We start from the raw sequence: 22,706 nt of genomic DNA, 5'->3' as shown, positions 1-22,706 counted from the left end.
ATGATTTTCCAGGTAATGGCATACTTGTGTCCTTGCTTTTTCAGGGTCTTTTTTGCAGTGGGTTCTTGAGTGTAATTGGAAGCAAGAGCGAGGAAACCTCATCTCTGACACAGCTCAGCTATGATGATGATGATGATGGAATCATCTCAGAAAGTCAGGTATACCAACACGAGCATACACAGGTCGCATCTAAGCAGAGGTGGGCGCGTCAGTTAATCGTCATCTTCGGCGTTGTTGCGTTGGTGACAGACAGTCAACGTTATTGACTTGCCCCTCCCCCCACATACACACCTTAGTGGTTTTGTGATGTACAATATTTACTGTAGGAAGTAAAATTGTGTTAACGTGTGTCAGTTCAGTTCAAATGCCCGTTTACATTTGTGACCATGTGTTCATTATAGGACTCCAGAGGCACTTTTAGTGGCGAACAAGCAAAGATGACAAGGTCAAAAATGCTTGATAAGACCTATTTTGGGGACCAGAGCACTGACTCACCACTGCAACAGGTACAGTCCATGAAATTCGCTTGGTTCATGCGGCACTCCTTAGATTTCTGAAGAATATTTGTTTGTCAATCATTGTCATCTGCAATACACATGCACCTAAAAGCTAGCAACCACTCATTTGACGACAATGAGGTTGAAATCTTAGCGAAAGAAAATAGATGGTATCAAAAGGGAGTAACAGAAGCTATTTTCATAAAACAGCAAAACCCTACACTAAATCGCCATGGTGGGGTGAGGGTCAATTTGGTTCGTTCCTACGATCGACTTCTTAGGCAACATAGGCTTAGTTATGCTGATGAGGTGATACCTGAGCAAATGGGGCAATCAAGCCAGTCGTAGACCCCATACTCAGGCAGGACAATAGAAGTAATCAGTCAGGACAATAGAAGTAATCAGTGTAGCCGCAGGGAGTAGTCCGCTGCTCCCCCCTACCTGAGAGCAGGGACCAATCATAGCAGAGTCTGGCACTGCCACATCTGGACAGTAGGGATATATATGGATATATATATATATATATAGGGCCAAAACTACCAGCAAAAAAAAAACTAGTTCGCTGACGAACCCTCTTGGAAGCGAAACGTCCGACACCTTCAAAGAAGTACAGATGACGGCTGAAGAAACCTCATCAATACTCCACATTCACATCCTATTGCCCACTCACCGCATATATTGTTTTCATCTCATCATTGAGTTGAATTAAAGTACTTGTTTCATTTTATTTTTCTCATCTTTAAGCTGTCGATGTCCGAGAATTCTCTTTCCTACGACACTCAACTGGACACGGACGAAAAAGATGGCGAGAATGATGCGACTGATGCTGCTGATGGGTTTGTTTTGTCTTTTCATTTTGTTGGCGATGTCATGAATGCCATAAACAGACAATAAAAATCACTTGTCTGAAATACCCACATTTCCCAACTATTTTACAGTGTTAGTTCTAACATCAACAGACATTCTTGGATTCGCCTTTCATCTCAATGTAACGTTTATGTCACTTTTGTGGAACAAATTATTTCAGGGTCGAGTTTTGAGCTCACCTCTACCACCATTTGGGTCAATGATCAGTGGCTATATGCCAGCCCCGGAAAACACAAACATAGACATAACAACAGTAATATAAAACGGAATATGATCCATGTAATTTTACATTCAATGTGATCTGTCACAAAAGGTGTGGCCCTGCACCAAGCAACCAGTAGGCATCTGTCTACAGAGACATGATAGTGATTCACCATGGTCACTCACGCTTGTAAGTCACTTGTGACGTGGAATTCTGCACAAGCAGTATGAGGATAAACCCATCCGCGAGTAAAACGCGGGTCGACAACATCAAGCATGCCAAACCGCCGTGCTTTACCAGCTCCCAAGAGGAGGATTTAGTCACAAAAACTTCATCTTACAGATAATGTGAATACATTCTTGGGAAAAATATCTGTTTGGTCCAAAAATATTTTTTTTTGCCCGTGCTCAGTTGAAACAGTAGACTTTCGATGGAGTCAGAAGGTCCATCTATGAAGTGAGCTGTCAAATTCCTAGGCAATTGTTTTGTCAAAATGTTGCAATGCTTGCAATCTCTAGCTGTCTTTTCTCATATAGTTTTTAGATGAACATGTGATGCAAGGCAACCATTACAAAATATTTTTGGCTGGAGGGGTCATGGTTTCCAGCCAATCGCAGGACACACATAATTATACAACCAACCGCGGTTACAATCGCCTCGAGGGTCAATTTACAGTGTTCCATTAACCTGCCATGCATGTTTGTGGAATGTGGGTTGAAATGGGAGTACCCATACAAAACCCACACAGACATGGTGAGAATGTGCAAATTCCACACAGGAGCTACAATAGAATGCTGCACTTATGCACTGTGCTAACCAGTCAACTACCATGCGGTTACTTTTCATCTGTAAACATGGATAACTTTGCTGCTGTGTTACTTCCGGGTAGAGTGAACGCTGGCGCGAATTGCTGCCGCTGCTCACCCGCACAAAAAAAAGTTCTTATCCTTGACTGTAAAGTGTCCTTGAGAGTTTTGAAGGGCGCATAGAAATTAAATGTATTATTATTATTATTATTATTATTATTATTATTATTATTATTATTATTATTATTATTAAAACAAGGTGTACAATGATAAAAATAAACAATGGAAATAAAAAATGAATGAAAGATGCAGATGCCCATCTTTACATAGATACACACAGACACAGTGAGTATGATGTGATAGTCTCGATACATGGCAAGAATCCAGGTGAGGAAGATAATCTGGGAGCACTCCATACATAGAGTGTGACAAGTCCTCAACCACAAGTTGCCGCCACAGACCACCCTGTCCCAGGTAGAGCAAGGTCAATTTTCCCGGCTCTGGGGAGTCCACACGATGGCACTACAACGGAAGGACTCAAGGGATGCAGGCTTCCATGAGGCAACACCAGAGTTAAGAAAAAAAAATCACTTTTAAAAGTCAATAAGACCAGATAAAAATGAAGTAATAAATGAACATTTATTAAATAGATGAATACATAGGCAAGGAGATAAAAGTAACTTTTTATTTACAGAAAACAATGTGATGTCGAAAAAAACTATACTTTGTCTCATAAGCATATCAGCATTGTGTGGTCCAAATGTCATGAAAATGAAAATGAAGGAGACATCTTTGGAAACCTTCCATTAATTTCATATGAATTTACAGAAAAATACAATCTCAGAATTTTTTTTCTCTATTTTGTGAATTGACTGCTGGATCACTGTGTGTCCAAACTATGACATTGGAAACCTCCTCTTTTTGAGTTTTCATCAACTTTGTATTGTTTGCTAAATCAGTTTCAATTGATCTCCACCTCTCATTCAACACTCCTGCAGCCCAGATGAATCAGGGCATGACTCCTCTGGTGAAGACAACAGTTCATTAATGGATCATGACCCAAGAGAGAAAGAGGACCAAGACAAAGAAGAATTTATCAAAACACCTGCCGTGAGTTTTAATCATTGTCAACTTTTCCGGTCTAAAATGCAATCAAATCAAATCCCCTCCCAAAACATCGGAAGGTGATACAGTGATGATTGTTACTTTGCCAGGGTATATTTTGCAGCGGATTTTTGAGTGTTTTGAGCACTGTGCTGGATGAAAGTTCTTCAACACCTTTAAGCAATGATGATGAAGACAATGAAATCTTTGAAAAGGAGGTAACAATGTCAAAGTTACTCATTTCATGATCTTGCTTGAGATGTTGGGCTAATAAGTACATTTGTAAAATTGCATTTATTTGTTACTGCCACAAATGCAGGATGTATCTGCAGACCACAGCACTGACTTGTCAGACCAACAGGTACTCTTCTGTGGTCACTTTGATTTGGCAGGTTTGGTTACTGCAGAATACTTCAAACTTAACACATTTGACAATTTTTTTAAAGGCTGTCTATCGAGGCGTTGATGTCAAAGAAGATAAAAAGACTGAGGGAGTTAAAAGGTGTGTACTTATTTCGATGCTGCTTATAAAATGATCTTCATATATATACCTCCGCGTCATACTGAATATCTAAAGACTGAAATTTTAAGATTGTGGCAAAGTAATTTATTTTCATCAATAATGGCACACGCGATCTAGTGGATATAGTGAAGGATACATCTCAACTAACGCTAACTGGATGGGTAGCTTGTGTACTCTTTCAAGGTTTTGAGAAGATGTATGGTTTATGTAACGGGTCACTGCCCATTAGATTTTCAAAAGCCAGGCCCTATGTGGGAAGAAGCGTCAGAAATAATTTTGCCAGCCTGAACACATTTACAGAATACAATAGCCTTTTAATAATCAAGCAAATACTGCACAATACTAGCGTTTTCCCTGAAACTACCTTTGTTAATTAAAATTGCATCATCTTCCCTCTTTTCTCTGCAGACCGAATGAGTCTGAGCCTGGCTCTGCTAAAAAAGCCCACCGTAAACCAGAAACACACAGCCGTGACCACATTCAGATGCCTTTGTCTACTTCTTCACGAGCTGAAAAAGACAAACAGGTACAGGATTCTAACAAAACATGTGAGGTGATTGGCTGTTAACTCTAATATCTAAACCTGTATTATATAGAGAATACAATATGTCCTGATTTATATAGGGCAAATAATATATACCATATATCAGTGACAATATTTTTGATGAGGAATCAACATTCTGGAGCCCTAATTGTAATATTAGAGGCCCCTTCTTCATGCTGACGTCCGAATTGATTTCTGTTTTTCTCGTGAGACTTTTACTAATTTGCTGTTGATAGTTGCTTACTCTCTGCTGTAAGAAATGTGACATGCTCAGTGAGACTTAAATGTAGTGTAAATTGTATTTCAGCACTAATCATTTGTTGATCCATAGTGGTTTATGCCCTGGAAGGGGGCACTTTTTTAACAGTACTGTGCAATTTGCATATCGTACTTTGTCAGGCTCTCTTTAGCAGTGGATTCTTGAGTGTCATGGACACAGGGAAAAAAGACAGCGAAAACTTTGGCCTCGCTGCTGAAAAAGAGGTGAGCAAAAAATGTCAAGATACCTCTTGCTGGGGCATTTGGATGCCTGCAGGGCATGCACAAGATTAAACAACCATTCACACTCCCACCACCCCATCACAGCCCATACGGAAGTTTGATGAATGTATCATTACACATACCATTAGCGGCATACCATCTAAAAAAATAGTTGACGTAATTCCTGCAAAGCCTGTGAATCCTTGTACGTGTATGAGTGGTTACTGAGATTTAAAAAATACAGTAAATGAAAACAAACATTTCAAACATTTTAAAATAAGATTTGAACAATATGGAAAAAGTGAATACTCTGAATAATTCCCATCGTGTACCTGTTGTATTGCACGTGCATTTCCTGTAATCTCATCGTTTTGTGTTTGGAATGGAAATTTATTTACATCCTGGTGTCTTGTTGATTTGAAACTTGATTTGGATTTTGCAAGTTGTATTCTTCCTATATCCCATAGCCTCTATCAAAGAGTCGTGGCCCTGATAGTTATGCTTCCCGTGATGGTCAGCTGACGAAGAATGCCAACAAAGGGAAGGATGAGACGGAGGCTCTCAAGAGGTTTGTTCTTCCCCTGTTCATGAAATCTTGGTAGAATAATCGTTAACAATGCAAATAGCAGAGCTTGTCCTGGTTTGCCTTTGTTGTTGTTTTTTTATAACAGTTTTATATTCACTGAAAACTCTGGAATGTATTCACTCTACTCGGTAGAAACACCCTTCTCCCTCAACACCATCCCACTTTTCCTGGCAGCCAAAATGTGTCTGGACAGAAGACCCCTGCCAGAGACATCAAAAGTTCACAGAAGGACTCAAGAAGTGAACAGGACCGGGACGTGGGTAGAAATATGGACACAAGTAGTTTTGAATCAAAATTTGAGAATTTTAAACATCGGCTGCCGTTATCATTTATGTAACTGATTAAGCTTCTTTAAGATCACAGTGTTGAGTGTGCTTCATCTGTGTTTAAAAAGGCCTGTTTTGAAGACCGCAGTTCAAAATCATCACAGCAAAAGGTACTGTTCTGTGTACCTTGCCTGACGACCTTAATGTTAGTGTAGGCGTGTTTCTGGCAGCACATCAGTTACAACTCAGTTCACTTGAATGGTCAGTGAAAATTTTAGGAAATTAAAAACAAACTTTTTATGTGTTCTATAGGTCGCGAAAGTAGGGTGTCTCGACTCCAAGAATTCTGTTTACTCTGAAAGTCTGTCAGAGACGAAGGAAAAAAAGTCTGCAAAAAGGTTTGTTTTCGATCACTGGGGCACAGAAAAATGTGATGCCAACCATATGTTAGGTGCTCTTACGAATCTCAAAAGATTTATTCACACTAGAAAACACTGCGATTGACACTGCAGCTGATATCTTAATTAAAGTTATAAATTAACAAATTCACCTGTTTTGAAGGTGTCAATATTTTCAATATTGTGCTTATTTATTGATTTATTTGTTTAGTTATTCCATCCATCCATTTTCTGGACTGCTTTATCCTCATTAGGGTTGCAGACTATTCATTCATTCATTCATTCATTCATTTCTTTTTACAGTACTTAATAGTGTCTGTGGAATCATTTCTTCTCTTCTAGCCGAGAGGACTCTAAGCATCCCTCTTCTGGTAAAAGCATCCCTGCATCTCCGGTGAGTAAGTACGCTGATGGACAGAAGAAGAAGCAAGATGGGGAGGTAATCAAAAATTCAAAAGTGGATGGATCCTTATATGGGGTAACAGTGTCAATAGAAATGTATCCTAAATATTTTCTGACGGCAAACACACTCTTGATCTTTTAAGAACTCCATGACAATTACAGTACTTTCGTTTAATTGGAGTGTGCTGGTCAATCACAGTGGTTCAAATTTTGCAACGATAGAAAGCGGGACCACTGGGACCTCAATCTCAATATTTTGTTCTATTTTTGTGTCAAAGATGCCGAGAGAGATTTTGGACTCAGGCAATTATTCTTCCTCTGTCGTTCATTCAAAGAGGGATGTAAAAGGAGAGGATGATGTGACAGACTATTCCAAGAGGTTTGCTTTGATGTTCTCCTTTATAGTGCTTTTGAAAAATGGAGACAACCGTATTTTCCGGTGTATAAGGCACATCCAAAAGCCTTCATTTTCTTCAAAAGATGACACTGCGCCTAATACGCAGATGCACCTTGTATGTGAAGTAATATGTTATGTTATGACATACAACAGGTCTAGCAACTCCTGCCAGCAGCCACCAACTCCATTTCCCCCGTAGAAGAAGTAGTGCGTAACCCTAGCCTCTACTGTAGGGCCTACTGTGTGCCCTATACTCTATTTGTATTTTTTTTATACATTTATGTTATGTTTGGAAAACCTTTTTCATTCACTGATGGTGCGCCTTATAGTCCGGTGCACCCGATATATGGAAAAAGTTTGAAAATAAACCCTTCATTGGGGGTGCACCTTATGATCCAGTGCGCATTACACACCAGAAAATGCGGTAGGTACACTATATTTAGAAAAAAAGGACTCCATGCAGATCTGCATTTTAGTGTCAAGTGCATTATCCGGCTCGTCTTATTTTTAACTTCTACCTGCAGTCAAAGGGTATCAGGACGCGAACCGCTCTCTCAGAAGAATAGACACAGCCAAGGCACTGTTGATACAGGTTCAGAGGTCAAATCTAAAGAGGTACATGCCCTGCGGCTGTTTTCAAGTACATGTGTCATCTATCGCAACTTCTTGAAGTCATCTTTCAGAACATTTGCTCTGTCTGGTTTGTTTTGACTTTAAACTGATTGCGTGATGTTCATTGTGATCAGCGACACCCATGATCTTTCCAGAGAGAATTGTTGATGGACAAGTAATTATTTTCTTTTTTTTGTACCCTGATCTCGGATATAGGCACACTATCGCTGTCATTCGAACAAGGATGACAAAAAGAAGGACGACAAGAAGGACACATCTGCCAAGGGGTTTGTTCTTTCTGGAAAATGGCAGCTATGATGGATATTAAGGCTGCATACGCTGTCAGGTTTTTGTGATGATTAAAAAAAAATAGACAAACGTGGGACCTACCACTTGTACAACTCAACTGAAAACATCTTTGAAGTGGAAAAGGGAATACTGAAAAGCCTGGCAGATGAACATGTGTTTTATTTTTAAATACTCACTTTATTTTTAGGTTTCATTTTTGCATGCAAGTTATTTATAGTAACACACAACATTACCTTATACTGCTCTTTCAAAACTGCTGAATATTTTATTGACTTTTACTTTCCCGCAGCAAAGTTCCGTTAGGGCAAAAATCCTCTTCTCAAGATGCCCAAGATCACAAATCCAACTTGCATCCAAAATCTGTTGGGAGCTCAAAAGCCAAAGTGGTCGAGGAGGAGGAGAATATCTTTTCATCTGAAGCAAGTAGCTATTTGAGGAGTGTCATTTGTGCAATACAGTATTGATATGCAGTCAAGCTTAAGAACTATCACAATGAATAAACTGAAAACCAAATTTCATACCCTACCAACTACTAAATTACAATTTTAAGTCTGCGTTTTTTGAATAGACATTTTGATTGAGTGTTTTTATGCCCTATAGCAATCTGGGGAGTTATTGGACTCTGTCAGCTCTGACAGTTTTATGGATAGCAAAGGGAAGGAGGAAGAGGAGACGGACGGAACTAAGACGTGTGTTGTTTTTTTCCCGCTTCATAGTAAACAGTGACGAGAATTACTTCTTGTTTTGTAATTGAAACTCCTCTGCAGCCAAGATGAATCAGGGAATGAGTCTTTTGACGAAGACGTCCGCAGCTATCCAGTGGATAAAGTGCATGAACGCATCCAGAGCAAAGCTGTGTCTACCTCAGGAGCTGAACAGTACAATAAGAAGCAAGAGAGGCCTGCCAAAACAACTGGGGACAAGACTCATGCTTCAGACCGGAGCGCAGAATCATCCAAGCAACCGGTATTTGCACTGTAACCCAACAATGCCCTCCTCATCAGCCCTTATTTCAATTCATACTCAAATTTTTCTTATTTAACTTCAATTGAAATTCAACTTAATACCAAACAATGTTTGTGTGCTTTTTTTTTTTTTGGGGGGGGGGGGGGGGTATCCTGAAGTTTGTGGACAGCAAACCTTGTGTGTGCCGTGACAGTAAGCAGGTTATGCAAGTCAAAGACAGGGAGGATAGTAGGAAGAGCGAGGCGTCCAAGAGGTTTGTACTTAGGCTATTCAGTAAACTGAGACTATGATTACAACAAAACTGTTTCTCATTGTCCAATACCAGATTTACGCTATTGCTCAAATAAGTTATTTTTCCAAATCTTTACAAGTTAGATTATTCGTCTTTTGAAGATTGTAAATTAAATGCTTTTGTATAACTATAAAAAAAGCTCCTGTTCAATTCTCTTATTTTCTCTGATAACCCTCAGCAGCAAGAAGGCTTCTGGGCATTCAGAAGCCAAACCAGAGAAGGAGCGAAGCAAAACACCGACAGTGAGTGGTTGTCATTGTTAACATGGAAACTTACTGGACTGCAAAAATGTGTTTTGCACATAATACACTTGATGACCCAAAATAAAGAGGAAATACCACTTCTGTGTCATGCATGTGTTGTGCCTGTGTTTGTACTTGTACTTTAGGAGTTTGCAATGGCCATCAGGGATGGGGATCTAGCAGAGGAGATAACAGAACTTGGAATCCAGTCTGACGATCAGAGTCCCGAATCACCACAGCAGCAGGTAGACTCCAAACAGTGACCGCCATATATACATTATTTTGAGTAACTGTCTTTGTCAAAGTACGGCAGCACATAACCCCCCAGGTTTTTGCTTTTGAGATTGGTCAAACATCGGTAATTGTCAAATCATTTTTTTCTTGTTGTGTCCTTAAGATTTCTGACCGGCTTTTGGACATCAAAGATTCTGTTTTTGAGACAGACAGTACTAAAAGGTTTGTTCTTCCAAATTCATTCATGAAAATGATGATTATCACCCCAAAGGCACTTCCTAGGTCACATCAAGACTGGGGTCTGGTTGTCTAAGAACATATTTAATTTTCTTTTTGGACGATGATGTCCACATTGGAGACAACAAGGGTTTTCCATGTTGGAGTTTATCGGAAATAATGTCACACTGACCAAAACGTCATTAACACCACCACTGGAACAACGCTGAGGTAGTTTAGGACGAAAAGAGTGTTGAGCTCAATGACATACTTCCTTCCGTATGTATCAGGTCTCTCTGAAAAATGATTTTTAACCAGCACAACTAACTGCACGTAGACACTTGGGATAGGCTCCAGCATGCCCACAACATTTGTGAGTATAAAGCGAATCAGTTAGTGGATGGGTGGACAGACTGTATGCCGACACACTTCCAACCTAGTTACATCCTCAACCAAAGACTTACAGTATACACCTCATAAACCAGACTCCCAAGAACCAAATACACATTCCGGTGTCTGGTGACTGACTTGAACTGTCCTTTCTGATGAATGAACCGATAAAGTCTATTTTGATGGCAGTCCAAACATCAAGGACAACCAGAACAGTCCCCTTGCAGTTGATTTACTCCTCAGAAAGAATTTACACGGGAACTGCTATTACCATAAATAAAATTCAGTGAGAATTAAATCATGTCTTCCACATAGTCCTGATGATTCGGAGAGCGATTCCTCTGTTGAAGATGTCAAAAGTGACAGAAAGGCTCGGGAGTCGAAGAACATCCAGCGCGGGGATACTGATACTGTGCGCTCGCAAGGCAAAAGTAAAGAAGAGAGGACAGAAGAGTTTCCCAAACAACTTGCGGTGAGTGGATGTTAGAACATAAGAACTTGTCTCCGTCTCTTTTTGTACAGTTTTAGGTTAAAGATGATGGTATTGTCACCAAATAGCAGATTGTGTTTTCTTCCCCTTTATTGAATTTTAACGGGAAAGTACAAATGTTTTAAGATGAAAAAAAAAATGTTGTGACAGACTGGTGGCCACAGCAGTCGCGTTTCAGGCCGCTGTCGATGAAACACGATAGGTGAAACACAATTTGGGGGAGCGGATGAGCAAACGAAACAGGCTGTTATTAAACCTATTAATTTGATGGCTTTATTTTTTTTGATCAGATTTCGTACAGTCAACAACAAAAATATTCCCTATATAGGCTATTTTTTACAACAGACTCACAAAAAAAGGATCACATAATCTGATTTTTCTAATTTTTGGTGTCCTGTATACAGTCTGAAGTTCAGCCAACTGTTAAATATGGTCCATTTAGGAAAACCAAGTCTTATTCCAAATTGCCAACTTAAAGTATAAAATGTGTCTAAGAGTACAAAGCGCGCAACCAGGATGGGTACGTTGGCAGGTCTTGGGACCATTTGCATTAGTTAGATGCAAGATTCTTACATAGTTGTTTTTTAACTCTTCTGATATTCGGTGTGAATGCTGGCGCGAATGGCTGCCAATGCTCACCCGCAGAAAAAAAGAGTTATTATCCCGTGACTGTGACATCAGGATGACTGCTTAGAAATAAAATGTATTATTATTATAAAAGTCTTACAAGATACTCATTTTTTAATCATCATGACAACAGATCACAAAAGAGCAACAATTGAAGGAAAAGAAGAGACCTCCCCACCAGGCGAACGTGAAACAGTATGAAGAAGAGGGAAAACAGAGACGAAAGGAAGAGATAACAAGAAAAGAAGAAACACAAAAGAGAAGACTGCTGTCTGAGGAGAAACCGGGCAAAGTGGCAGAGGATGAGCCAGAGTACAGAAAGAAGGGAAGGCAAAATAAAATGAGTTTCTATGAGGAACTGAAGACAGATGAAGAGGAGGAGACTGATCGTCTTGTCAAAGAGAAGCAAGAGAGAATATTTCAGTTCATGGAGAAACTTAGGAGAGATGAAGCAGAGGAGGAAAAGCAATTAATTAGGGAGAAAGAGAAAAGAATAAAGCGCCACATGGAACTCATGCGAAAGATGAAAGAGCAGATGGAGTTGTTGGAAAGAGAGTTAGAGACAAATTTACATCTACGCAAGGAGACGCTCTTGGTGGATATGGCTCATTCAAAAAGGCCAAAAGAGTGTAGTGCATTCTTGGGTCAGAAGGAGCAGTCTAAAAGGCGTCAGTACGCTGACCAGATGAGCAAAGAGGACGAGAAGGAAACTGAGCACTTTTGGAAGATACAAATTAGCAGACAAAAGGAGGCGATGTTGAACAATGAAAGAGAGTTAAGTACACACATTGGCCAAGAGAAGCCAATGAGAAACAAAGAAGTGGGAGAAGAGCAGTTTAAACGGCAAAAAGAGATGAAAATGCCTCCCTGCCAGGTGGAAAACATGAAACAGCAACTGAGGGATGATCGGGAAAAATTGATTTGTCGACAAAGGGAGGAGCTGATGAAAGAGGAAAAGGAGGAGGTGGCGCGATTGAAGAGGGAGAAAGAGGCAAGAATCTGGCGACAAAAAGTTGAATTAGGGAGAGAGGAAGAGGAAGAAGTGGAGGAACTGAAGCGTGCAAAGGAAAAGAGACTTCATGCCATCCGGGAAGAAATGGACACCATAAAATGTTTCTTCCGGAAGAAGCTGAAAATAGCACAAGGGGAGGCAGAGCAGTTAATGAGACAGAAGCAAATGAATATGCAATTCTACCTAGATGAACTTAGGAAAGAGGAAGAGGAGGAAGTAGCACAGTTGAAGAGGGACAAGGAGAAAAGAATATGCCAACAAAAGGAGAAGCTGATGAAAGAGGAACAGGAGCAGGTCGCACTATTGAGAAAAGAGACAGAGAAAAAAAATCGGTGTTTCCTCGATGAGCTACGCGGGGAAGAAGAAGAGGAAGCAAGGAAATTGAAGCGGGACAAGGAGAAAAGAATGCAGGTCCGCCAGTCGGAGCTCCAGAAAGAGGAGGAAGACGAGGCAAACATTTTGAAAAGTGAAAAGGCAGTTCGATTTTATCTAAGCCAGCAGCAACAGTTGAAAGAAAAGAAGGAGGTGGCGGAAATGTTCAAAAATGCCATTGAAACTAGCAGTCGTCATCTCGAAGCTGAGCTTTGCAGGGAGAACGAAGAGGCTGAGCAAAACAAAAGGAAACGGGCAATGATTCAGTCACGTCAGCAAAAGGAACTAAAAAGACACGAGGAGGAAGAAGCACAATTGGCGAGAGAGAAATGGACACAGCTGCGTCAGGAGGATCTGAGGAGAGAAGAAGAGGAGAATGAGCAGTTCATGAGGGAAAAGGATTTGAGAAAATCTAACCTAATGGCCCAACTTAGCAGAGAAGAAGAGGAGGAGGTAGCACAGCTAAGGAGGGACAAAGACAGGCGAATTACTCTCTATCAAAAGGAACTGAAGAGAGAGGAAGATGATGAGGTAAAATCTCTCAGGGCAGAACAAATGACAAAAATATGCCAACTTCAGGAGATGGCTAGAAGAGAAGAAAAACAAGTGGACCAGTTAGAGAAGGAAAGACAGATGCTAATACATTACTGCCAAGAACATTTGGGAGGAGGGAAACTAAATGAGTTGGAGGCATTAAGGAAGGAAAAGCCAAAGAGAACAACACCCCAGAAGGGACTGCAGGTAGAAGAAAGTGAGCAATGGACGAAGGAAAAAGCAAAGCAGAAAAATGTTCCATTAAGTCGGGAGTGGAAGGAAGCTGAGTGCTTAAAGGATCAGATGCAGCTCCGCCTAGGGCCGCTAACGTGGAAAGAGGATAAGGCCGAACAAATTCAGAGAGAGAAAGCGAAATCGTGGCCTCGCAGGAAGGAGCACAGCACAAGGAAAGAAGTGGGAGGGATATTTAGGAGGGAAATGGAGACACAAACAATGCTCCATGAAAATGAACCGAGACGCTGCGATATGGAGGGAGAGTGCTTGAGGTGGGAGAGTATGACCATGTCAAAACACCCGGAGACGCTCAGAAAAGAGGATGAGGCAGAAAAATTGAGGAGAGAGACAACATTGTGGAATTTCTCAAAGGCACGTGGCCCAGAAGAAGAAACAGGTGTCTCAGAGTCTTTGAAGAGGGAGATTAGAATGTGGCTTCGCCAACAACCAAGTCCTGAACAGGACGAGGCAGAAAAATGGAAGCCAGAGAAAATAAAGTCATGGCCTCGCAGGAAGGAGCACGGCACAAGGAAAGAAGCAAAGAGGCTATTTATGAGGGACATGGAGACACAAACGATGGATCGTGAAGAGCAACTGCAACGTGAGAGTGAGGAGGTAGGAAAGGAGAAAAGGAGAATGTGGAATCTTAAAGCAGCAGTGAGAAGACAACAGATTGAGGCAGAAAATTCGGAGAGGGAGAGATCACGATTGTGGCTCAGCCCAGAATGTAGCACAAAGGAAGACGCGCCGGGGCAGTTTAAAAGCATCATGGAGGCCACAACAAAGGTCCACGGAGAGGAGAGAGGGACGACCCAATCCTGGCCAGGCCCGGAATCTAGCACAGAGGAAGAAGCGGAAGGACATTTTTCAAGGGGAACGGAGGCAAGAAAAATGCTCCATGGAGAGGACAGAGAGATGACGCTATCATGGGCTAGCCAGGAGTGTAGCACAGAAGAAGAAGCGGACTGGCCATTTCCAGAGGCAATAGAGGCAAAAAAAATGCTTGGTGTTGAGGAGCGCGAGATGTCACAATCATGGCCGAAGCAAGAGTGTACCACAGAAGAAGAAGCGGAAGGGCCATTTACCAGGTTCATGAGGGCAAGAAATATGCCACAGGGACAGGAACGAAGAAGTGATGATGAGTTTGTCGGGTTCTTGAAACAAGAGAGGAGAATGTCGCTCTGCCCGCTGGAGATGAGGAGAGAACAGGATGAGCTGGAAAAATTGGACAGACGAAAGACAAAATCATGGCCTCGCAGGAAGGAGCACGGGAAAAGACAAGAAGCAAAAAGGCTCTTCATGAGCGAACTGGAGATCCCAACCATTCTCAAAAAAGAGGAACCGGAACATAAGGAGGATGAGTTTGAACGCTTAAAGGGGGACAAGGTCCTCATGTTACTGCGAATGGAAGAGCAGAGGAGAAAAGCGGATTTGGAGGGAGAGAAGACAAAAGCCAAAGAGGAAAAGCTCAAAGGGTCCTTTCTAAGGGAAATGGAGACACAAACAATGCTCCATACCGATCACATGGGAAGAGAGAAGTGCTTCAAAGCGGAGAGTCAGCTCCACCTGGAAGATCCGATGAGTACAGAGCATAGGTACAAACAATTCCAGAGAGAGAAGGCAAAATCATGGAAGGAGCACAGCGCAAAAAATGAAGCCAAAGTGCTATTCGTGAGGGAAATGGAAACGCCACCGATGCTCCGAGACGATAAACTGAGGCGTAAGGATGATGAGGGAGGGTACTTGAGGCTGGGGATGAGAAAGTCGCTCAGTGAGGATTTGAGGAGAAAACAGGGTGAGGCAGATGCTTTGGAGAGAGAGAAGCTAAAATCATGGATTTACCAGAAGCAGCTTGCAAGAAAAACAGAGACACCAACAATGCACGATGAAGATGAAGCGAGGGGTGAGGAAGGCGGCATGTTGGGTTCCTCGGGAGATGACGAATACTTCACACAACGCCCCTGCGACAGCTCGAGGGGAAGGGAAGAGCACCTAGAAGGGTCAGTAATGCGGGAAAACAAAACACGTCTGCAACAGGAGCGAAGGGGAGAAGATGACGAAGATGACGAAAAGGTGGATTTTTTAAAAAGACAAAGGCAAAGGAGAATTTGCCTTTTCGATGAAGAACTGAGGAGAGAGGAAGAAGAGGAAGTGGAGCAGTTGCAAAGAGAAAGGGATAAGAGGATGCGCAAGTATGAGGAGAAGCTCAGACGAGACGAAGAAATTGAGGCAGACCATTTGAAGAGAGCAAAGGAGCAGAGAATACGTCTGCTCCAGGAAGAACTGAAGGTGGAGGAAGAGGATGAGGCAGAGAGCTTAAAGAGGGACAAGGAGAAGCGAATGAGGCTCCTTCGTGAGGAGATGCAGAAAGAGGAACAGGGGGAACGATTGAAGTGTGAATTTGAGAGAAGAACTCGGCTCCGCGATGAGGAACGCTACAAGTATGAAGATGGGAAAAGAAAGAACCTTTACCTTGACAACCTGAGAAAAGAAATGGAGAAGAGAGCGCAGAACACAACATGGATGGGAAAAGACAAGACAATCGGTCACTTCCGGGACGATCTTATGACAGAAGCTGAGCTTCAGGCTCAAAGGGAGAAGGAGTGGATGGCGCGGCAGAGCCAGGAAACATTGAGGAAAGCCAAAAACGAGGAGATTCAGCACTATAATTGGGAAAAGGCGAAACGAATGTCTTACTCCCAAGAGGGATTCAAACGAGCGGATGACGATGAAATACAAAAGTTGAAGTTGGAAACGAAAAATCGAATGGGCCGTCTCCAGGATGAGCTGAAGAAAGAAACGGAGGAGTTGATTGACAAATTGAAGGCTGAGAAGGAGAAGAGATTGCGGCTTCGAGAAATTGACCTCTGGGGGGAAGAAGAAGAGAGGAAACTGAAGACTGAGTACAAGGACAGGCTCAGGTAGGAAAAGCATGTTGATTTTACAGATGCGCCCCCCCTTACAAACGAGGTACGTTCCGAGTGGTCGTTCGTAAGGTGATTTTGGTCGTAAGTTGCTTCAGTGCTTTATCTTGTATGGAATGTATGTTTAAAGGACAACCGACGTCTCTGGACAAGTTGTGTCCATAATTTGTAAAATGGCTTCAAATGACTTCTCTTCTTCTTTTCCTTTCGGCTTTTCCCCTCAGGGGTCGCCACAGCGAATCAATGTCCTCCATATATCCCGGTTTTGTGCATCCTCTTCTCTCACACCAGTACCTTCATGTCCTCTTTGATCACATCCATAAACCTCCTCTTTGGTCTTCCTCTCGGTCTAGTGCCTGGCAGTTCAAGGCTCAGCATCCTTGTCCCGATATAGTCGGTCTCTCTCCTCTGGACATGTCCAAACCATCTCAGTCTGGCCTCTCTGACTTTCTCTCCAAAGCCTCTAATATGAGTTGTCCCTATAATGTACTCATTCCTGATCCTATCCAACCTGGTCACTCCCAAAGAAAACTTCAACATCTTCAGCTCTTCTACCTCCAGCTCTGCTTCCTGTCTTTTCTTCAGATGACTTCTACTGAGCGTATTTTAATAAGATTCCACCGCATATAGCTATATTTTACGTTTCAAGACTCACTCTGAATATTCAGGAAGTCTTGTTTTTGAGTTGGTGACGAGTCCGTACGTGACGTCACTAAAGGAACGACCCTAACCGAAAAAAAGACACATTGTAGCAGTCCTTCTATCACGTCAATGTATTTTGCTGTACATGTTTGGTCTGAAAACCGTGTTGCACCCAAAAGCCGCCAGAAGAGGGCATCCAAGCTCTATATAAGGAATTTATCAGCCTGTGGAAACGAGGTCGCCATTTTGTACCTCTTTTCTGGTGATCGATTTCCCCACCAATGTTGCCTCAAAATGGCATGGAATAAATTCTTTCATCAATTGCAAACATGTATGCTTTCCTCTTCAGAACTATTTGAATCATATTCATAACTGGATGTCTAACAAGAAAGCATATTCTCTGAATCTGAAGCCATTGTTTTGATTCTCCAGCAATGCAAGATGTCTCGGCATGACGTCACGAACTGGGGGCGGGACTTTCTGAAAATACCCAATTCGCAGCTCATTTTTTTGCAGATTTTAGACACTTTAAGTCATTTTTATTGGGGTTTTGCATTTGAATAAAAATATACTGCGTGTTTTGGGTATTTTACATGCTATAAAACGTTTTTCTGATGTCAGTTAAGAAACAAAAAAGTGACGTCGGTTGTCCTTTAACTCAAACACTGAACGGGGAAGTATAAAATACAGACAGTCGTAAAATAAATTCACACCTACTGTAGTACGGCGACATATATCCTTGGGTCTTCAGTAAGCCATTACTGGAGCTGCTGGCATGTAATTACTGAATTACGTGCCAGCAAAATTACTTTTTGTTATGCATCGCGTCCTCCTGGAGTGTCAACTGGGAAGAGGGATTTCCTCCCTGCCCACATACTCTCCACAGCTAATCGGAAGCGAGCTCGGCAGATTGGGGCCTGAACTTGTTGGCAACACTTCAGCATAGTCGGGCGCTGATTGGTCAGCCTTTGTGTCCGTCGCGTAAACATCCAGCCCTTGAAACCTCCTGTGTGCATGTGTGTGTGTGTGAAGCATAATACGCAGCCAACTGCAAGCGACCTTGGACGGAAAAAGGCACGCAATGTAAAATTTAACTTACAGCATCTCTGTCCAAACATTTTTCGACATACAGTACCCACAAAAATGTTCGGATTTACCGTTTTTCGTGACTCGAATGTTCGTAAGTACAGTAAATGTATTTATATTCATCCACAAAAGTAAATCAGTACATCAGTAAATGTCATTTCAATCCTTCTTACATAATACTTAATGCTGTCTCCTATCTCCTCCTGAGGACTTTGCGGCAGTATCTCCTGGTCAAGAGGAGAGATGAGGAGAGCCTGTTGAACAAAATGTTTCAGCAGAAAGGAAGATTAGCAGAATCTGCCTGGAAAGAGCGAGATGAGGAAGAATTCCAACTCAGGTTTGACACACATTTTTACCTAAAACAGTGCAAAGGGGCAGTTGTTAAAAAAACAGTCAAAAAACTGCACATGGCATACTTTTTATTACATTGTCTCCTATGGCAATACAAATATTTGGGGAACAAACCACATTAGAATTGTTTGCAGGGACGACAGGCCTTTTCTTTGAAAACCCTCCAGTGTCACAATCAAAATCAGAAATCCTTTATTGGAGCGGACATCGACTTCCTATTAGGAAGAAAAAAAGTCATTTGTCAAAATAATTACTGTATTTTCCGGTGTATTAGGCGCTATGGTATAAGGCGCACCCCCAATGAATGTTTTTTTCCTCCAAGCTTTTTCCAGATATAAGGCGCACCAGGACTAAAAGGCGCACCTTCAATGAATGAAAAGAGTTCTCCAAATATAATATATAAATAGATAAACATTTTCCAAATATAAGGCACACACATTATAAGGTGGTACAGTGGAGGCTGGGGTTACGCATGGCTTCTTCTAAAGGGGGAAAATGGAGTCAGTGGCTGCTGACCGTAGTTGCGAGACCTGTTGTGGGTCAATATTACTTCACATAAAAGGCGCACCTGCGTATAAGGCGCAGGGTCATTTTTGGAAGAAAATCAAGGCTTTTGAAGTGCATGTTATACAGTACACCGGAAAATATGATATGCTCCAATGTGTGTGTGTGGGCGTGTGTTTGTCTGCATGTGTGTGCGTGTGTGTTCGCATGTGCGCGCACGTGTGTTTACATTTGTGTGCGTGCATGGCTTTAGGAAGGACCGGGAAGCTGCCATAAGAGCGCTTTGTCTTGCGCTTGAAGAAGAACAGGAAGCTGAACATGATCGGCTGCAGGCTCAAAGGAGGCAAGTCTTTGACTGCCTCAAGGCAGAGTCAGAAGACGAGCTCCATACACTGCGAGCTCGACTGCAGAAAGGCAGAGCAGAGAAGCGGAAGTGTTTAACACCCAAGGTAAGTGTTGATGACGTTTATTGATGTTACAAACGTCCAATGGGGTCTTATCTACCTAGCCACTCACTACATTGCAGCGAAATAATGTTGTTTATTGATCAAGCCTATCAATCAACCCTTTAGCCTACTAAATCTTTGAAATTGATTTGAAATGTACACTTGAGTAAATCATGCTGGTTCCTGAATGAAAATCTATCCCAGCAGGCACAAGAGAAGAATTTGGATCCGGGCTTCTTCAACACTTTTCACCCAATGAGTGGGGCAGGTAAAATTGTTCTGATGACACAGACACACTCATCACCTGATCCACGCAATAATACCTATAAAGTACTGTATCATTTTTCATGTCAATAGTTCCGGACCTTCAAAATGAGATATTTGGTACTTTCCGAGGATCTCCCCAGTGGCCCAACAGTACACATTTTTCGGCGTACACACCGACTCTTGCAGCTCCTCGTCCCACGAATACCACACCAACCTACACAGCCATGCATCCCTCACTGAGTACTCCAGAGTCACTCGTCTGTCATGCAAGATCAACAGTGCCTATCGACCCATTCGTCACCACTTCCTTGAGAGAAACGTATCTCGCGAGTCCTCCTGTTGGGTTCTGTGATCAACTGAGCTTGAATAAGTTCAATGAAATCACGGTTTATCGTTTCCAAAGACAAAATTCCCAATTGTCTCCTCCGCAGTCCATGTGAAAACATTTGATGCGTTCATAAAGAAATAGTTGATGCGCTGTGTACATTTCCATCTATAAAACTGCTGAGATCAAATAAATCCAATTTCAGCCTCGTTAGCCTACTGTGGTTTCTACATTTGGGATAATAAAAATTCATTTATCAAGTTCGGTCAAGTCAGACAGTGTGTGACATCAAATACATGCTTGAATAAAAGAATGATCCCTCTCTCTCTCTCTCTCTCTCTCTCTCTCTCTCTCTCTCTCTCTCTCTCTCTCTCTCTCTCTCATATACGTATATATACAGTAAAGTCTCGTTATATCGATATCGGATATATTGATATTTTTTCGGACTCCATTGAATATCGATATAACGAGACTTTACTGTATGTATATATATATATATATATATATATATATATATATATATATATATATATATATATATATATATATATACACACACACACACACACACACACACACACACACACACACACACACACACACACACACACACACACAGAGGACATAAATGCTTTTCAGATAACCAATTATAGTACGTATTGCATTTACCGTATTAAACACACAAAAAAAAACATCTGAATGGTAATTTTTACACGTGTATATTTTTTGTGAGTCTTGTGCAAGCATGATCATCAAAACCATACTATTGCAATCATTCATTATCTGGTGATTCTATATGATGAATGTCACTTTTTTAACCGATTATGACGATTATTTTTATTATACTTTTGTGAGTGCGCTTGAAGAGCTTAACAAATGACATGACCAAACTGAAGGAGTAACAGGACGTACAATTGATTAATGTTCGATGCCAGTCGGACAAAACCTTTGCGTGTCACTTTGCTTTTCACCCCACTTCAAAGAGACATTTGACGACAAACACCGTCGTTACGTCGTCATCGCGACGAAATTACCTTTAACATCAGAAAGCAACGTTTTCCAAACGCCATTTTGCCCGGAATTATCCCACAGTGCTTGTCGTCGTTTGGATTGGATTGGATTTGCCTTTATTAGTCTCGCAGTGGAGAAATGTAAATACCCTCGCCGAGTAGTTTTAAATTGTTTGCAAGCAAATTTATGTCTGGAGCAGCCATGCAAGTCACGGGGGTCGACGAGGATCTACATGCTGACGAATTTAAGTTTTCTGATAAAGGTACAAAGCTGTACTTGTGTGTTTTGTTTTGGTTTACTGGAGCACAATTATGTATTTATTTTCCAGCTTTAGTCAAAATTATGTATGTTAATACAAGTGCAGCCAATACTTTGGTGGCTAAAGTGCTTCTATGTACTGTACTGTACTTGAAGTACAAGTACACACACTTTTATTGAAAATAGTGGTAAAAGTACTGATTCAATTTCTGCCGCTACCTCAAGTGATTGAAATTACAAATTCTAAAGTGTCTTTCAGGAAATAGTAAAAAAAGACAACACAGTGATACCTCAGTTTACGAACTTAATTGGTTCACAGAAAGTGTAAGGCAAAAGGTTCGTCTGCTAAACATTTATTTCCCATAAGAAACCATGAAAAATGAGAATAATGCGTTCGCAGGTTCCCATAAAACATAATTTCCTACTAAATACACCTTAAAACTACACAAAATATACCTTATTTTATGTATAATAAATGTGCTATTGTATTATAATTAAAGAAATTAACTAGTGTAGAATAAAGGCCTTTTATTTACCTTTGGGATGGTCGTTGGTGTAGTTGCCTCTTTATGATATCCGAGTGAAGTTGCCGTGCTTTCTCGACGATAATACCCTCACTCATACGGCGCCCAGCTCGCTGCTTTTCGTTAATCTAAATCAACAGAAGTTTTTCAACCGCTTCTATTGAGACCATTGCTTAGACACCACAGAAACACCCTTAGCCACACATAGCAATGGTCGATTTATCATACTGATACTGGGACGCTAAGTCACACAAAGGCACACCTCATTCGTGTTTTTCTATCATCTCCTCCTGCTTGACCGTAATTTTCTTTTGTGTCCTCTTCGGCTTAACACTAGACTGTGGTGGGGGCTTTTTCGGTCCCAAAATAGCAAAAGTACTCTACTCAATAGCAAACCATGTCTGCAGTCAAAGGGCGTGTGGGAAAACTAGTCCGTCAGCCACCGTGTCGCTGTTCGTCTGTGTGATTTGGCATTCATCTGCCAAAAACTAGTCCACCAGCCACCGTGGCTCTGTGTGGTTTGGTTCCTCCTCCGAAAACTAGTTCATATGCCAAGATTATTTTCTCGAAATTAATGTTCGTAAGGCGAAAAGTTTGTGAGCTAGTGCTTTCGTAAGCCGAGGTATCACTGTATAATTCTTGACAGTTTGGTACAATGAAAAACAAACGGCACAATGGAAAACCAGGATACTGCTAAAAGTTTAGAACTGGGATATCAAACTCAATTTTGTCACAGGCCACATATTCGTTACGGTTTCCCTAAGAG

General features: G+C 41.5%; 1 protein-coding gene across 1 annotated transcript in view; it reads left to right on the top strand.

Annotated features, from left to right (window-relative positions):
* The window catches only part of LOC148888365 (uncharacterized), a 37,171-nt gene that overhangs the window by 4,710 nt on the left and 9,755 nt on the right, over positions 1 to 22,706 (top strand). Inside the window, exons 5-34 of the mRNA XM_089014321.1 lie at positions 45 to 158; positions 402 to 506; positions 1,242 to 1,333; positions 3,371 to 3,482; positions 3,587 to 3,694; positions 3,796 to 3,837; positions 3,923 to 3,978; positions 4,408 to 4,525; positions 4,943 to 5,026; positions 5,491 to 5,591; positions 5,742 to 5,865; positions 6,004 to 6,045; positions 6,188 to 6,273; positions 6,616 to 6,712; positions 6,954 to 7,054; positions 7,597 to 7,687; positions 7,901 to 7,971; positions 8,283 to 8,412; positions 8,594 to 8,682; positions 8,761 to 8,970; positions 9,153 to 9,212; positions 9,430 to 9,493; positions 9,640 to 9,738; positions 9,891 to 9,949; positions 10,649 to 10,805; positions 11,584 to 16,523; positions 18,463 to 18,591; positions 19,363 to 19,558; positions 19,760 to 19,823; positions 19,913 to 20,261. Coding sequence (XP_088870447.1) covers positions 45 to 158; positions 402 to 506; positions 1,242 to 1,333; positions 3,371 to 3,482; positions 3,587 to 3,694; positions 3,796 to 3,837; positions 3,923 to 3,978; positions 4,408 to 4,525; positions 4,943 to 5,026; positions 5,491 to 5,591; positions 5,742 to 5,865; positions 6,004 to 6,045; positions 6,188 to 6,273; positions 6,616 to 6,712; positions 6,954 to 7,054; positions 7,597 to 7,687; positions 7,901 to 7,971; positions 8,283 to 8,412; positions 8,594 to 8,682; positions 8,761 to 8,970; positions 9,153 to 9,212; positions 9,430 to 9,493; positions 9,640 to 9,738; positions 9,891 to 9,949; positions 10,649 to 10,805; positions 11,584 to 16,523; positions 18,463 to 18,591; positions 19,363 to 19,558; positions 19,760 to 19,823; positions 19,913 to 20,261 — 8,090 coding nt within the window. The remainder of the gene's footprint in view (positions 1 to 44; positions 159 to 401; positions 507 to 1,241; positions 1,334 to 3,370; positions 3,483 to 3,586; positions 3,695 to 3,795; positions 3,838 to 3,922; positions 3,979 to 4,407; positions 4,526 to 4,942; positions 5,027 to 5,490; positions 5,592 to 5,741; positions 5,866 to 6,003; positions 6,046 to 6,187; positions 6,274 to 6,615; positions 6,713 to 6,953; positions 7,055 to 7,596; positions 7,688 to 7,900; positions 7,972 to 8,282; positions 8,413 to 8,593; positions 8,683 to 8,760; positions 8,971 to 9,152; positions 9,213 to 9,429; positions 9,494 to 9,639; positions 9,739 to 9,890; positions 9,950 to 10,648; positions 10,806 to 11,583; positions 16,524 to 18,462; positions 18,592 to 19,362; positions 19,559 to 19,759; positions 19,824 to 19,912; positions 20,262 to 22,706) is intronic.

This window comes from Hippocampus bargibanti, linkage group LG14 (assembly GCF_051943395.1).
Source record: "Hippocampus bargibanti isolate YZ-2025 linkage group LG14, ASM5194339v1, whole genome shotgun sequence".
Lineage (NCBI taxonomy): Eukaryota > Metazoa > Chordata > Actinopteri > Syngnathiformes > Syngnathidae > Hippocampus > Hippocampus bargibanti.
Note: the sequence above shows the minus strand (reverse complement) of the source record. Positions and strands in the feature narration are given on the sequence as shown.